The sequence below is a fragment of the Muntiacus reevesi genome, chromosome 17, assembly GCF_963930625.1.
Source record: "Muntiacus reevesi chromosome 17, mMunRee1.1, whole genome shotgun sequence".
NCBI classification, from domain to species: Eukaryota; Metazoa; Chordata; class Mammalia; order Artiodactyla; family Cervidae; genus Muntiacus; species Muntiacus reevesi.
The window spans coordinates 57,950,174-57,967,354 of NC_089265.1; the positions used below are offsets into that span (position 1 = coordinate 57,950,174).

At 51.7% G+C, this 17,181-nt stretch overlaps 1 protein-coding gene across 1 annotated transcript in view; it reads right to left on the bottom strand.

The window, feature by feature from the left end:
• SHB (SH2 domain containing adaptor protein B) overlaps window positions 1-12,268 on the bottom strand; it is a 135,797-nt gene extending 123,529 nt beyond the window's left edge. Inside the window, exon 1 of the mRNA XM_065908160.1 lies at window positions 10,918-12,268. Within this exon, the coding sequence (XP_065764232.1) occupies window positions 10,918-11,628 (711 nt within the window). The 5' untranslated portion in view covers window positions 11,629-12,268. The remainder of the gene's footprint in view (window positions 1-10,917) is intronic.
• Between the last annotated feature and the right edge of the window lie 4,913 nt (window positions 12,269-17,181).

Genomic DNA, 17,181 nt, shown 5'->3' on the forward strand with positions numbered 1-17,181 from the left:
ACACAGACTGGTCATGGTCAGAAAAATAAAATTAAAACCCTACCTTGTACTCTGAAATCAAACTCCAGATTAAAATGTCAATGTTCAAAAAAGAAAGAACCCATCAAAGTGCTAGAAGAAAATACAGTGGAGTACAGAAAACTTCTCTAAGCAGCACGCTGGTTACACTGCGTAAAACATCAAGAAGGATCCAGGAGCAGAAAACAAACAGTTCAGTGTAAACAAGCAAAGCAATCTCTGGATACAGGGCTGAACGGCAAATTACAAACTTGGAAGAAGTATCGTGCAATCTAAACGGCAGGCAAGGGACTGCCATCCTTAATCCACAAAGAGCTCGTATAAGTCAATAAAATGATAAACCCTACGGCAGAAACGATGGACAGATAGAAATACACAGCTTTGGAAAAGAGACACCAGTGGTCAACAGGCATATGCGCTAGTAACCCAAGAAGCTGCAAATTAAACTAAACTGCATTACAGTAAAGCAGGCAAAACTTATAAGGCCTTTCTAGAATACAATTTGAAAGCCTGTATCAAAATTTTTACCTTCCTACTCAACAATTCTCCTCTGGGAACCAATCCCAGGGAAATAATCACAGACTTATTTATGCAAAGAATTAAGTTACAAAGATGCTCATTACAGCACTGTTAAATTAGCGAAAACTAGGAGAGCCTAAATAGGCGAATAGAATACTATACAGACATTAAATTACTGTTGCTGAATGTTTAAAACAATGTAGATATCTTTCCATGTCATTAAGTGAAAAGTATATAAATAGATACATATAATATTGATTTTTGTGAAGGAAAATACACGCACACATACATGCACTGAAAAAGGCTAAGTGGAAAAACAGCGAAACGTTAAAGCTGTTTCTTTGAATTGTAGAACTGAAGTTGGTTTCTATTTTGGTTTTGCTTATCTGCATTTTCTATACCAAACCTTGTCTTAGTTTTGTTGAAGGGGAAGAAAAGAGTTAACACAGATTTAAAAGAGTTAACCTTGGTGGTGGTTTAGTCACTAAGTCATGTCCAACTCTTGCGACCCCAGACTCCTCTATCCACGGGATTTCCCAGGCAAGAATACTGGAGTGGGCTGCCATTTCCTTCTCCAGGGGATCGTCCCAACCTGGTGATTGAACCCACGTTCTCCTGCAATGCAGGCGGATTCTTTACTGCTGAGCCACTGAAATTTATAAAAAAAAAAAAATCCAAGCTTACTGTTCTGAGGAACTGCCCAGAACACGGGCAACTGGCATTTGCTCCCCACAGGAGGGCAGGTAGGGGCTGCATCATTCTGAGAATGCCACACAGGCCCCAAAGCACATGCATGGCTTTGGAATGCACCAGGGGGATTACAAGGCTGTCTGGCTTTCTGAGGGTGCACGTCCCAAAAAGCAGAGAAGCTTCACTCTGAAGAACTTTTGGGACATTTTCATTTTTAGAATTTAGCCATGGCCTGGAGAAGCCAGGAAAGTTCCATCCCTCCTACTTCTGTTTGCCTCTCCCCCATAGCCCACGTTCTGGTGAGCCCCAGACAAGAAAGAACTTTCCCAACAATCACAAATGCCCCGCATCGAAATGTTCTGCTGAGCAAAACAGGCAAGCTCCAGCCTCATATTCACCCTGCCCCAGTGCCGAGCTCAGGCAGACAACACAGCAGGTGGCCTCCCAGTTTAGAGAATTGGGGCAATTTTCGACCAGGGGCAGGCGGCCCTTCACACCCAAGCCCCTGCCTCCTTCCTTTATCACGAGCAATTCCACTAGGCAACCTGGCGGCTCTGGCCACACTTGCTTGAATCCAGCAGGGCTCCCATCTCAGTCACTGCAGACGGGACCCCTTCTGTCTGGGATGCCCCACGTGCACCGTCCTCTGCACCCAGTTCCCAGATGACTTCCTCTTACTGGTGGTTCTTCCCAGCCCCTGACAGAGGCTACTATGCTTCAGAACATGTATGGCTCTTAATCCCGGACTCACTTGCTGGATCAACTCTACTGCCTGGACTGTGACTGCACTGCCGGGGTCCTATTCGTCTTGGCTAATGGCAATTCATCCTTCTAAACGCTCAAGTTAAAACCTGGAGTCATCGGCGACTCTCCTCCCCCATCACAACTCATACTTCCTCTGTCAGGAAACCCTTTAGGACGTGTCCTGAATCCGGTCTCCTCTCATCACCTATCACCAGCGCCCCAGTTCCTGCGGCTGAAGGTCATCTTAGTTGGCCCCCCAGCTGGTCTATTCTCCACTCGGCAGCCAGAGTGATCCTTTTGAACTCCAAAAGCCAGATCATGTCATTGCTCTGTTTAGAGCCTCCACTGACTTCCCATCTCACTCAGAGTTAAAGCGAGAAACCCTTTCAGCGCCTCCAAGACCCAAAGCTCTCAGCCTCCCCATCCCAACTCATCTCAGACCTCTGTCTCCCCACTTCCTCCCCACCTGCTCCGCTCAGTCACGCCGATCTCCCTGAAGCAGCCAGGCATGCTCCTGCCTTGGACTCGTGCCCTGACTGTTCAGTCTGCCTGGAACGTACTTCTTTCTGTGGGCCGTGTGAATCACACCATCACACCCTTTAGCAAAGCCCTCTGGGCGTCCATCTGAAGCAGTTCTCCACCTCAAACTCAGGCCCACCCCAGTTTTACTCTTCTCTACACTCTACCGGACATACTATATTGGCTTGAATCCTCTCCTGAGAGGGTGAACTCAGGGGAGCATAAACGCTTATGTTTTGTCCACACTGAAGCCCCAGCATCTAAACAGAACAATACCCAGCACGTAGCCTACGCTCAACAATGTCTGTTGAATGAATGAAGAGAAAGGACTTGGTGTGGGCTCTCATGGCCCAGCTGAGGACTTGGAGTCCAGCCTGTAAGCGAAGGCCCAGCAGTGCACCAGAAGTACCCATCTCCCCGCCAACCCACCCACCTATCAAATCATTTTTCCACTCACTGGCCTCGGGAAACCCCTTTCTGACCATTACTCTAAAGTCTTGCTTGGAAAAGTCGGCCTGAGTCATTCCCTAGGGCTCTGACTAATTCTCTCTCCATCCCTTGAACCCACCTCCAAGATCCTTCCTCTATAGCATAATGGGAAATCCAGAGAGAGTTCCGCTTGGAGAAAATGGAAAGGAACTGAATGATTTAGAGGAAAATTCAATTCTTCCCAGCTCATCAGTTGAGAAAGTGCAAACTCTCGGGAAGCCAGTGCCTCCGAAAGTGAAACATTAATAGAAATATTAATGGAAAATACCAAACAGGAAGAGCAGGAAAATTCCATTGTGGAAGCAAGGTCCTCTGTCGCTGTTCCTTCATGGTCTCAGCAACTTGTTTCAGAATCAAAACACAGAAAGAACCGGAAATCAATCAGGCTGTCACCCTTCCTGTGGACTAGAGCTTTGGCCAAACCATCTCCACATCACCCCGGCACAAAGGGCGTTAGACTCAGAACACAAGGTCAGCAGCCTGGCCGCTGTGTTGGCTGGCACGTGCTGTGTGGCAGGGCAAGCTCCATCCCTCCTGGGACCCTCAATATTTCCATCTGTAAAATGGGGGTTACAGCACTTTCCTCAGAGTGACTCTGACAGTTAAGGTAATTATGGGTGTGAAAGTTTCTTTTAAGCTTTGGAATACTTATGCAAATGTAAGAATCTGTAGGTCCTATAATGCTAACAGAGGAGATTTTTATAAGAGCTTAAGTCTAGCCACAAATAAGGCAGAGAGAATCAAGGCATGAGATTGTGCAGCCTGAGCTGGCATGGCACAGTGGTTCAAAGACCCTAAACCCGGTTTCAGGTCTCACCTCTGCCTTTCATGGCAAGGTGACCTTAGATAAGTTACTTAACCTCTCTGCCTCAGCTCTCTCATATGTCAAAGGGGAATGACAATAGCATCTACTAGACTTTGGGGAGCAGTATGACTAATTCTGCTCCTGTGGAAAGCTCCTTCAACTCGAATGACTACTCTTCCTTGAGTCAACTGCCTCCTTCTCCGAGATGCCTTCCCTGCTTCTCTCACTTGAAATGAGCCTCCTCCTGACCCTGCTTCTCCTTGAGTTCCATGGAGTCAAGGCTCCGCTCAGGACGGCTTCTGGGCCAGGATGGCTCCCAGCTCACCCACACCACTCTGTTTACAGACGAACTCCGCCACCCAGAACTGTGGTCCCTGTGTCCTCACCAGAAGGTGAGCTCCTTGCGGGCGCCTTACGCTCTGCCCTGTTATCCACAAGCTTCTGACAGTGGCCTGCATGTGGCAATCCCCCAGTGCCCACAAGCCAAGCAAGGTGTAAGGCAGGCAGGGGGGCAGACACCACCAGCAGCCCGCCTCCATCCTGCAGGAACAGTCCCCCCTCCGAAAGTGGGCGGAGATGCCACCATCAGCCAGCCGGCAACCCAGCTTTCTGCTTCAAAGCCACAGATCCCAATTTATTTTCTAGGGCGCCGCCTGACCTCTCCCTTCGCCACAGGCCACTGCCACTTGGCTCTCCCATCACAAGAGGAGAAAGTCAACCCCGAGTGAAACTGCTCAAGGGAGCGTCTGACCACAGGCATGTTCAGCTTTGCTTAAATGACCAGAGGAACGCACACCTTTTCAAGTTTGCCTTTTAACCCCTACTTTATGGGTCAGAAACGCTTTGGGGCTGGGGAGAGGACGAGGTCAAGGCTTGGGGGTCAAGTCTGGGGAAATCAGTTATGTTACAAGGTGGTCAGATTAGAAGACAGTCATCTGATCTCCCTCAAGAACACTCAGGTTCCTTGCTGACAAGGGCCAGGGTACTGGGGTTTTGGTTTTTTTTTCCCCTTGAAAGAGTGCACATGCAGGCTCGCCAATCCTTCAATGAGAAGACATGACAGTTACAAGACACGTTTTGTGCAGCTGTCCCTTGGAAAGTGCCAACTCTGTGCATGGAATTTCTCTATGAAATAACTCGGGTGCTGCATTAACATCTCATTTAGGGAACTCAGAGTGAGATGAGGGAAGGGGAGAGAAAAGCTGGCTCGGGGGCCCCTTTGGGGACCACCAAAGCCCAGACTGAAAGAGATGGGAATTGGGATGGGGTGGTATAAGAAGAGGAACATTAAGGGGAGGAGGAGACGTACAATGCACATTTCAGCAAATATCAGAGCTTTACTATCTCTATCTAAATCACTGAAAGGAGTTAAACAAGTTGATAGAAAGCATACAGACTTGTAACTCAGACTGAAGGTGTAATCCTGGCCCGTCACTTGGTAGTTTTGTGACATTAAGCAAATCAATACCTCTAAGCCTCAGTTTCTTTATCTGTGAAATGGGGCAACAGTGCCCAGGGTAGAGGAACAGCACTAAGCTCCCTGATTAATGGCCCGCCTGTATCCCCACCCTCTGCCACAGGACTTCACAGCTTCCCCTCTCTCTCTGGATACTGGCTGGCCTTATAACTTGCTTTGGTCAACAGAATGCAGCAGAAGGAACAGCAGGCCAGTTTCTAACTTCAAGAAACTGTACGGGCTTCTGTAATTTCTTGGAACCCTGCCACCATCATATGAACAAGGCTAACTTGCCGGAAGAAGAGAGACCGTGTGGAGCAGAGCCGGACTGAGGCATCCAAGGCCATCCTAAACCCAACACGTAAGGCAGCCGGGCGAGGATGGGCAGGGCTGCAGACCAGCTCCACACTGACCACAGACGCCTGAGTGAGCCAACTGAGGCCAGAAAAACTACTCAGTTGACTTGAAGACTTACCATTTAAATCAGGGGTTGGAAACTGCAGACCACAGGCCAGCTGCCTATTTTTGTAAATAAAGTTTTATTGGAACACAGCTATACTCTTTAATTTACATACTGTCTGTATGCTTTCAAGCTACAATGGCCGAGTTGAATAGTTGTGATGGGGGCTGTCTGGCCTACAAGCTAAAATTACTCACTAACTGATTGATTCTTTTGCTAACCTCTGGTTTACAACCACCGACTTTGGAGTAACTTGTGATGCAGGGATAGCTAACAAATACAGTACCTAAACCCCTTCTAGAGTGACTGTGAAGATTAAATGATCAATTAAGTGGTCAGTCTGAAGCCTGGAGAATATATTTCTTTTCTGAGGAATCAATGGGAAAAACTGGATCTGATAGGCAGCATTTCTCTCACACTACTTTCAAGGGACAGGACTTCAAAGTGTTCCAAGCCAAACCACAGCTACCAAGCTTGATCCTTACTTTTTCAATCAATTACTTTCTAAGAACTGGAGAATGTGGCTATTAACCAAATGGAAAATGACTCTCAGCTCATGCTTCACCCTGGCTTCAATCAAGCTACACATCACCGATTTGATGTGAAAAGGACACAAAGACCCCAATTCCCAACTCCTCCAAAAGATACACGAGACATTCTCTTCCTTTTGCGGCTCCAACCTCTCTCTACAATGCCCCCACCACACCCACCTTTCAGAGCCTCCATCCATTCTCTTGGCACCAGCTTCTACCTGGAGAAGCTCAAATGCCACCACCTCGTGAAAGCCCTCCTTGAATTCATAGACAAGAGTTGTGAATTCCTCTCAGCCCTCTGCACACACTTCTGTTCTGACATGCCTCATGTTGTGACACTGCCTCATTACCCGACTGTCTCCCAGACTAGATCTTAAAAAGCTCATTTCAACTGCAGGTTGAGAAGCTTCCCTCTCGGAAAAGCTCTCCACCACTTATTCTCTCTGAGGTCCCCCCTGCCTCGTATGCTGCTCAGAAACTGTCTGCTGAGTATTTTTTTAAAAAAAGTTGAACATGATATTATTTATTTCTTTGGAAGCATGTTATTTAACTCAACTCTGTGGATGCTGACAAAATACAAAGTGTTGGTACACATCAGCCTGTATTTAAACTTGGGAAACTGATGTCATGGTGCATCTCGACTTTCTCAGCTGCAGTGGAAACATTTACTTAATTATGACAAAAGAAACAAGACTTCAGCAGAAAACATAAGTGGATAAGACTTGTCTGGCTGCACATAAGGAGACCTACCAAGTTACTGGCCTCTTTGTCATCATCTTTTTTTTTTTATAAAGACAACCTGGGGGAATAATATTTCCACCTACTAAAGTTTCATATTTTCTTCCCAGGAGCTCAGGCCCTCACTGTCTCTCACTGGGACTATATTGTAATTGCCTCCCAACTCCAAACCCATCGACCCCAGATTGCAGCAGCTTATAGCCTGGGATGCTCCTCAACCACGGCTCTGAGTCTATCCTTTTCCTGATCCAACAGTCTTCCAGGCTTTCCCTGTGGGGTCCAAACTCAGGCCCCCACCTTTCTCACACTGTCATCTCTCATTGCCCAAGTGAGGCCCACTGCAAGAAAGCTTTGGTTTCCAAAAACACTCTCCACATTAAGGTTTTATATACACACGTGCACACACAGGCCAACACACAGACATACATGCATGCACACAGCACATATACCTAAGGGCTCCCACAGGCTCCAGTCAGCCTTTCCCGGCACTGAAATTACACTTCCATCCCTGGATCCAACTCACAGCTGCCTCCTAGGTGAAGATCTCACTAAATTCCCCAAGACAAAAACACGGGGAAACAAACGATGAAAAGGTGACGGGTGTCAGCAGCCTTCGGAGGCTTAGGCCAAACATTACTGTCAAGTCTTTTTGCAGCCTTTATTCTCTTCCTCCTAGCTTGTCCGTGTACTGAGAGATCTCTGAGCACAAAATATGTGCTGGGTAAAAGTTGGTTAAATTGAAAACGTGATTCTAAAAGGGAAACTAGCCCAAACTGGAGACTGGCTGGTAGCGGGGTATGTGTAGCCAGGGGTGTGTGTGCCCTGGGATTCACCCAGGAGAACAGGAGGACGCCTCAGTATGTGTCAGAAGGGGGCACAGTACTGAGGGGAGCCCCCAAGATAAAGGTGGGTGGGGGTGGCAATGGAGGCCCTGAAAGGAGGATTTGTGGACCCACAGCTCCTAGCCCCATGCCACAGTAACTCTCAACACAGACCGACATTAAAACACAGGTCCCGACACAGCTGGGGCATCCAACAGCCCTGCGGGTACTTGTTCTATTCCCTAACAGCTGATAAGAGGAAGCCTGGCCAGAGATTAAGTGGGCTAGAAGTAGGTTTTCCTGGATCTGTGGGTGAGGGGCAGAAGGCGGACTCTAGTGTGTTCAGGGCTGGACCTTCCAAAAGCTGTCTGGCTGCAAATAAAGTGAAAACCAGACTACCGCCTGGCTGCTTGACCAGGAATGCAGGGTGGGTATGGGCCCCGGGCTAGATGGCAGCCCCACCGAGGGCAGAGATGAAGAGGGCACCCGGAGTCTCTGCATCCCAAAGCGGCTCCAACCAGAAGACCCAGAGGGAGGGCTAAGAAGCCACTGTTGCACTGGTGTGGTCCCAGGATCAGCTGCGAAAGATCACCTGGGAATTTGTTAGAAATACACCTTCTCAGGTCCCACGTGTTTTGACCAGTCCTTCAGCTGCTGGTTTGAGAACCACTGCATAGGATGACCCTTCCCGGTTCCTCCTCCTCCTGGCTAGGAAGAACATCTGGCAGTTGCAATCCCTCTGACTCTGAAGATGGCAACAACCTCTTAAAAGATCAAAGGGCTCAAAGTCACAGTCTAGTAGGTAAAGTGCACTCCAGAGAGATCTTTTTTAAAGAAACCATATCTGCTCATACCATTCAAGAGCTGAATCCCCTCACTGCTTAAGTTACAAGGTTCTCCCCGACCCAGGACCTCCTGCCCCTCTGGGGTCCTGGCCAACGCTAACCTCTCAATTCCTGCCACAAGGCCTTTGCCTACAATCCCCTAGAGCACCAGGTTCTCTTCTGCAACCAACCGTGAGTGGTCCTCCCTGGCCACCTCCCATTAAGCCCCGCCATCGCAGCACTCATCATGTACACCGCAGCTTGGACCACAGGAGTCCCTGGACCCTGCTCCAGGGCCCAGCGGAGGGGAGCAAAGAAGAACCGTAAGAGACATCTGGTGAAACAAAGCCAAGTTGTCAACACACTTAACACTCCAGCCATTAAACTTCGTATTCCTCGGTATTTGAAGTAGTCTTATTTATAGTTAGGAAAAAACATTTACTAAAGTTTTGAAAACCATAAAAGAAGATCCTAGTGAGTAGGCAGAACCACAAGCAGCGGGAGAGAAAGGAGATTTGCCCACCGGGGAGGTGGTCATGGAATAACAGGGGAATGGCGGGATCTCTCTGGAGAGCTAGCCTAGGCCATCCTTCCATTTCCAGGGACTCCAGGTTCTCCCAGATGAGCACCTAGCCAAGCCTGGGCCACACATAAGGCGGCAGGGAGCCTCTCTGTTGTTTCCCTTACAGATGGACCACAAACCCAGAACCTGGGGGCTCCCAGAGAAACCTCCTCTGCCCCCGAGGCAGCGCCAAGGTGGCCTCCCGGATCCCAGCCCCTGTCATTTAGGTGAGGCACCCCAAGTGCTGAGGAAGCCCAGAGTCCATGCAGACGCATCCCCAAACCGGCTCCAGAGGGAAGTGGAATCCATAGGTGACCCGTGCTGCCTTCAACAGACCCAGCGAGAGGCAGAGGTACGCTAGGGGGGCCTGGGACCCTGGGGAGACGAAGTCAGGCAGAAAAAGTCAGGAGAGGCACCGGCTTACTTCTCCTGCCTGGAAAACGGAAAGTTCGCTTCCCAAGCACCAGCTGGCAGGTAGGGGCCGGTCTCCCGCCTGTCTGGACATCCAGTCCTAAAAGAAACTCAGACTCTATCAGTTTCCCCAGCCCACATCTGGGTGAAAAGTTTACCTTTGGGAGAAAGCAGGGCGGTGGGAGAACAAGAGGCACAGCGGTCTAGGAGCCATCGCAGGTCACTGGGCCTCAGATGGGAGGAAGGCACCGCCTCCACCAGAGGCAGACAGAGCAAGTGTTATTTTATGGGGGAAAGGAGAGTGCCACAGGAGTGCGAAGGGGGAAGAGGGGGCCCAGTCTGGCTGTAATTAACCAGACTGCTCCAAAGGTCCCGGGGATCAAGACAGTCTGATCTGTTAGGGAGGAGAATGTACAAAATCGTCCCCCTCATCCTTGGGGCTGTAAAGGGTAAGGTCAGGAAGGAAGATGAGGATGGGAGGGGTGGTCTCCTTCCAGCTGGCCCGGTAGGCGGACCCCTCTTCCCCCAGCCGGACTGGAGGAACTGACAGGTCGAAGTGGAGCGCTCTTCTAGACCAGCGCACTTCAACCGGAAAAGCACGCGTGGGGGTGGGAGGTGGGGGTCGTGTTTCTCGGTACAGCTCCAGTACAAAAGGCTGCCCCATTTGGAAACCTGGAGCGAGCAGGGCAGGGCATCTAGAGGGATTTCCATGTATCCGTTCAGAGACAGCCGGTCTGGATCTGCCATCGAAAATGTGTAATATCCGGCGGGTCCCTTCCCAGCTCTAGACCTCAGTTCCCATCTATAAAGTCAGGGGCGGGAGGAACGGGGGCAGACAAGAATAAACACTCTTCTAAATACGTGGAGAAGGAAATGGGAACCCACTCCAGTATTCTTGCCTGGAAAATCCCATGGACGGAGGAGCCTGGCGGGCTACAGTGCATGGGGTCGCAGAGTCAGACATGACTGACCCTCTAACACTTTAATACCTAAGGGCTCTGACTCCCTGCCTTTCCTCCTCGAGGGGCTGCTTGGCTGTCTCTTGGACCAGGCTGGGCAGAGAGCTCTCTGGTCAGGATATTTCCAAAGAGGGCACCTGGCTGTGGGTTCAGACTGAGGACCTTTGGGAAGCAGCAGCGTTAAGAGACTGTCAGGCCAATGATCGGGGCAAAGTGCGTGCAAGGAGGCAGAATTCGGTAGCATAGTGGAAGGCCTGACCTCGAGTCCTAGCCCGAAGAGGATGCAGGAACTCGAAACGAGAGCGGTGCCTCAGTTTCCCCGTGCGCACAGTGGCTCTGGAACCTCGAGGGGGGCCAAGGGCGTCTTACCTTGTCCTTCTTGCCGGCACCGCTCTCCTCCGCGGCCGAGGCGCCGCACTTGTTGAGTAGTTTCTTGCCGCCGCAGGCCGTCGGGCTCCAGGTACGGCCGCCGGAGCAGGCGGCCCCTGGGGGGTCCCCGGCACAGCCCGCGGCGCTCTCCACCTTAATGAGGCGATGCTTCGGGGAGATGTAGCGCACTTCGGCCGGGGTGGCGGGCCGCCGCTCGCTGCTGCTGCGGTAGAGGTGCGGGGAGCCAGAGGACGAGGACGAGGACGCGGCGGCGCCCGCGCCGGAGGCGGCACAGCAGCAGCCCGCGGCGCCCGACGCGGACGAGGCGGAAAAGGCGCGCTGGCTCCCACCCGGCTCCCCGCCGCCGCAGTAGTCCAGGCGGCACATGGCGCGCAACTTGCGCAGCGACGAGCCGGGCCCGTTGTAGGGGTCCTCGAAGTCGCGCTCCTTCTGAGCGCGGTAGGCGCGGATGAGGTCGCTCGTGCTGCCGCTGTCGTCGGGCAGCGACCCCGACGAGGCCGAGAAGCAGGAGGCGGCGGCGGTGCCGCAGGACGCGGAGGCAGCCGCGGGGGCCTGCGGCGCGGCCTGGGGGGGCTGCGAGGGCCGCTCGCCTCGGCGCCGCTGCTCGCGGTAGTCGGGCCGCGGCGGTTGCGGGGGACTCTTGGTCTTGCTGTTGCCCAAGCTGAAGTACTTGTTCAGCCACTTGGCCATGGCGAGAGGCCGCCTAGGGCCGCGGCGCGGGAGCCGGGTCCGCCGCCGCGGCCATTCGGGGGGCAGCGGTGCCGCCCAGGTCCCCCGGCGCCCCGGCCCCGGCCCCGGCCCCGGCGAGGGGCGTCCGGGGCGCCCGCTCCCGACGCCAAGTTCAAGTTCTCTCCGCTGCCTCCTGCCGGCCGCTCCCGGGCTCCGGCAGCTGCAGCACCGCCCTCCGCCTCCGCCGCGCGCCGCCCGGGCTTTGGATCTCCTGCCCCTTGCGGGCGCGTCTCATGGGATCCCCGCCGCGGCCCCACGGATGGCGAGAGGCCCGGGCGCCCCCCGCTCCTCAGACGCTCTGGCCGTGCGCTCTGCCACGGAGCGCGCTCCTGTCCCGTCGGGACCGCAGCCCCCGCCTCGGCCGGGATCCGCGGCTGCTGCTGGAACTTGTCTGCGTCCTCGGCCCCCAGCCGCCCCGACTTCTTCCTTCCCGAGAGCGCTGGAGCGAGCTCGGCCCCCGGCCGGCGAGCAATCGGGCCGGAGGGCGAGCGAGCGATGGAGGGAGGGAGGCAGCCGGCGCCCGCCGAGCCCGCGCGCCCGTGCCCGTCCCGGCGGCGCCCGCCGCTGCCGCTGTCGCCGCCTCCCGAACCGCCGCGCGAGTGACACTCGGCCGCCAGAGCCCGCCCCGCCCCGCGGCCCCGCCCTCCCCGGGCCCGCGCGCGCCCCGCCCCCGCCCGCCTCCCAGGCCCCGCCCACCCCTCCCAGGCCCCGCCCCCGCCCCCCCACGCGCCCTGCAGCCAGACCTCGGCCCTGGCCCGGCCCTCCAGCGCCCCGGCTCTGGGCAGCCGCAGCTCTCCGCTTCAGCACGCGCCACCTCCTGCGGCCGCCTCGGCGCCAACCGCCGGATCGCGCCTGAGGGCGCCGGGGTCCCGCGGCGCAGCCGGCCCCGCCTCGCGTGCAGCCCGCCACCGCCTCGGGCGAGAGAGTGCCAGCCGAAACCTGCAGCGCGTGGAGGCCAAACCTTCCCCACCCCGGCACCCGCGCGGTGTGCTCTCCAGGGATCCCCACTTTAGGGGACAAGGGGCATTTTTAGTCTACGGCGTGACCCTCTTAGAGGAAATGCCGTGCCGAGACGCTTAGGAACAGGGTGTCTAATTTTCTGCTTAAACGGACGAAGACTTCGGTTCAACCCTCGGTGCCAGACCCTCGGAGGATTCTTTATGCAAATGAGCGCTTTAGCCTTCCGGACGACCTGGATTGTCTGGGGGCCTGGCCCCTCGCCAATTGGAAAGCCAAGCTAAGGGGAGATCGGATTGTTTGCTTACCTTTTCACCTCTGAGGAAGTCTTGGCTTTTACCCTGATCAGTGCCAACCTGGCAGAGCTAGCTGTGGGAATGTTTAATGCCTAAAACCGTAGGGGCTAGCAACACGCCATTTAATCCAGGGCCCTCATTTTACTGATGGAGAAATTGAGGCTCGGAAGAAGGTCACCCAGGTGGGTCTGGATGTCAGTTCCTGGTCTGGTGGTACCAAAATTGTGTCATTTCCACTTGTCTCTACTTTGTAGTTTAAGATCGTCCTCTGATTATTAAAATGAGGAAACTGATGCCGAGGGAGGAGCACAGTTTGCTCAGGAAGCCTTTTCCTGAGAGGAGCATATGTTCTGCGGAGACCAAAGGGTTAACTGCCTCTAGAGCCGGTGCTCCTTTGAATTTGGCTGATCAAGCCCCAGACTATGACATACCGTTAAGGTGTAAGACTGAGAAATTCTCAAAAAATGCTGATTTATTAAGATGATAGTCCAAATCATTATCACCACTTGCAACCTGCCTATTACAGATGGGCTTTGGGGAAATCTGTTTCCTGTATCCTGCAGGAAAAGCAGGTCCTTTTAGGGCAGGGAGCAAGGTCGGTGGCTTCTCTGGCCAGGACTGGAGGTGGAGGTCAAACAGTTTGAGGCTCTTGGGTAGGTAGGGCCTCTTCCCCTGCCTGAGGCCACAGTGGGGAAATGGCAAAACCAGGAGTCCAACTGGGATCTTACTCTGAAGCCTGAGCTGTGTCAACTCAGCCACCCACAGTAATCCAGTGTAATTGACTGCAAACTCCCTTTAGGATCAGGCTGTTCACTCTTTCCCTCTGGTGAGACAGGACTGTAGTCATCTATGAGCCAGTTAAAGTTTACAAACCCAATATATGACACACAGCCGTATATTACCAACTACACAGCCCCTTCATTGCCTGAGATCTACTTATTTGGAATTTCATGGGAAATAATCTAGGATGTGGGGGGTGTGTGGTGTCTGGGGATGGTGGGAGGACCCAGAAGTTGACCTGGACTGAAATGTTCATTTTGAATGTCCCTAGACTTAACTGTCTCAAATTACCCCTTAACTCATTCCTCTACTTTATAAGCAGTTAATTATCCCTCAAGTAAGGGAAGCTCCAATAGAAAACCTGAAAGGTGAGGATATCCTCACTGTGCATCCCACCTTTCAACCATCCACAAAGCCTCCCCTACTCCCTCCCTTCCTATCTCTGCTTCCAGGTTTAGGAAGGAGGAATGGTCAGATGCTGGCAACAGGCCAGGCCACCCTGGGCAAGACAGGCTTCTCCAGGATCTAGAAACTTGTTCCCTGCATGTGGGTTGCACATGGAAGAATTATCTCTGCCTTTTCCAAAAGTTTAGGAAGAGAAGTTATAGTTCACAACTTATTTTTTCCATTTCACTTTCAGCGGGCCATGGGGTCAGACCCACTTTTCCATGTGATGTCTCTGCTGGGGTATAATTTGCAAGCCAAAATTATTGTAATGCTATAGTATTATGCCAAAAACTTCCAGAGCACTTGTGTATCTGCTTAGCCCCTACACATTCTGTATATAATTAACCCTCCTCAGCATCCCTACAATCTGGTGTTATTCCCAGTTTACAGATGGGGTAACTGGCCTAAGGTAGTGTTTATTTCAAGCAGGCAAAAAAACCACATGGGTGTTTTTCTTTGGGAACTAATAGCAACATCTTACAAAACTCAAGAGTCAGAAATAATCACTGTGAAAAGAAACAGAAAATTTCCTGAAAGATGATGTTGGAGAAGCACTGTGTCAAATGGCTAGAGAAGAGGGGAACTTGTAAGAAAGGGGTCAGAGCCCTACAGATGGTTAAGCTAGATAGACTCGTTTTAGAAAGCCAGTGACCCCATTTCACAGGGAGAAACCTGGGACCAATGAAGAGAAGAGATTGAATCAGGAGGCACGACTGGGATTGACACCCAGTCTCTTTGGTATCACAAATCCAACCCTATGCCTGTCATTCTTGGCATTTTTAACCTTTAAATCCCCCTGCCTGCCTCTTGTCCCCGATATTCTTATTGGAGGGGTTGGGTATGCTCCTGTTTCTGTCTCTGCCCTGTTTCAACTTCTCACTTTTCTCTGCACCCTCAATATCTAGAGGTATGCTCTGCCATTGGTAAAGGCCTGGAAAAATGATGCCACCAACCCAACAGATTCATCTACTTTTTCAGTTCATTTCATCAAATGTTAATGTCAGTTCCTTGCTGTGTACCAGCCCAGGAGTCTGAGCTAAAAGCATGGATTCCAGAGTCATTAATCCTCAGTGAACATCTGAAACAAATCCCTCAGTCATTCTTGACACCTTTTTTTTTTTTTTTTTCCACTCCTGCTCCATCTAACCATCAGCAAAGCATATGCAGAATCCTACCACGTTTCACCACCTCTACTGCTTCCATCCTGGTCCAACTCCTTAATCTCTTGACTGAATCATTGCAAGTGTCTCTCACCCATTTCCCTGTTTCTCTCTCAAAACAGCAGCCAGTAATCCCATTAAAAATGAATCTGGGGAGTTCCCTGGTGGTCCAGTGGCTAAGCCTCCATACTCCCAATGCAGGGAGCCTGGGTTTGATCCCTGGTTGGGGATCCCACAGGCAGCAGCTAAAAGATCCTGCATGCTGCAACTAAGACTTGGCACAGTCAAATAAGTAAATAAAAATAAATATTTTTTAAAATGTATTAAAAAATGAATCTGATTATATGTCTCCCCTCTTCAATGAGTAATGAGTTTATGTGCTCAGTCATGTCCAGCTCTTTGCAACTCCATGACTGTAGCCCACCAGGCTCCTCTGTCTGTGGGATTTCGCAGGCAAGAATAGTGGAGTGGGTTGCCATTTCCTTCTCCAGGGGATCTTCCCAACCCAAAGATCAAACCCATGTCTCCTGCATGCAGTCATTCTTGACCTGCTGAGCCACTGGGGAAGCCCTCCGCTCAAATCTCCCATTGAATCCCCATTTCCCTAAGAATAAATGTGAAAATCCTTTAGTGGCCCATAAGACCTCAGATGACCTAGTTCTCTTAAATTTCTGACTTCATCTTCTACTGTCCTCTCTCTTGCCCCAAACAGGCAGCCTCTTTGCTGTTTCTTGAACTTCTCTCAGGTTGGGCCTTTGCACTACATCTCTGCCTGGAATGCTTCCTCCAGCTGGCCCCTGGTTCAACATTCACTCCCTTCTGGTCTTTATTTAATTGATAGTTGCTGTGAGACCTCCCCTAGGCACCATATCCAGAGGTGTCCCCACTCAACACTTTCTGTCCTCATCTCTGCTTCATTTTTCTGAGTATCACTCATTCCCTTTTCACATACAGCATATTTGATGTACCTTTCTTGTTTATCTTGCCCCACAGTGGGGAAGGGATCTTTGCTTTTTGTTCTCTGTATATATTCCGTGTCCAGAACAGGGTCTGACACGTAGTAGACTTGTGATAAATATTTGCATATTGAATGAATGAACGTGAGTGATTGATCGTGGAGGGTAGAAAGGCAGAGGGCTAAAAGTACATCATCTCTCTGCCTCAGTCCTGGTGCTCGTGGCTTGGGCTTTGGTCTGGAGGTGTGAGCATGTCTGACTTGCTGCATTTTTAAAGCAAATGTGCTAGAGTGTTCTGTTCCCAGAGGATGGCTCCTCCTTGGAGGAAGCAGAAGGAGATTCGTCCCTGTTTTCCCAGCATCTGCAGGGGCTTCCAGGAAGGTTGTGGAATCCAGGTAGCCCCTTCCACACAAGTCCCAGTCATCCAGACACACAAGCCTGTCCGCAGTGTCGCTGAGCCGGCTCTGTTGTTCCCTCCACCTCAGGTACAACTAATCTTAGGAATCTCATTCCTGGCTGAAAGATAATCCTCTGTATCTAGATTAAAGGCTGTGTTTTGACCATTACTGTGCATTGAACATTGAGCCGACAGTTTAATTGAGCTGTTTATGCCGCTGCCTTGATCTCTTCCCAGAGAATTTACAACTAATTCCAAGTGTCTCTGTGAATTAAGTGGGCCTCTCCCAACATTTTCTGCCTGTCGTTTGCCTGTGCCAAATCCCACTTGTCCTTATGTTACCCAATTATGCGCTCTCGCTCATAGCTGTATCTGGCCGGGACCACTTCCAGCCCGCTTCCTCCCTGAGATGGCCATTAGTGACATGCCCTGAGAATGACTATACCCCAGGACAGCCTCGGTGGTACCTGCAGCAGTAGAAAGCGGGGTGTAGGTGAGGACTGGGACAGTAGCAGAGAGGA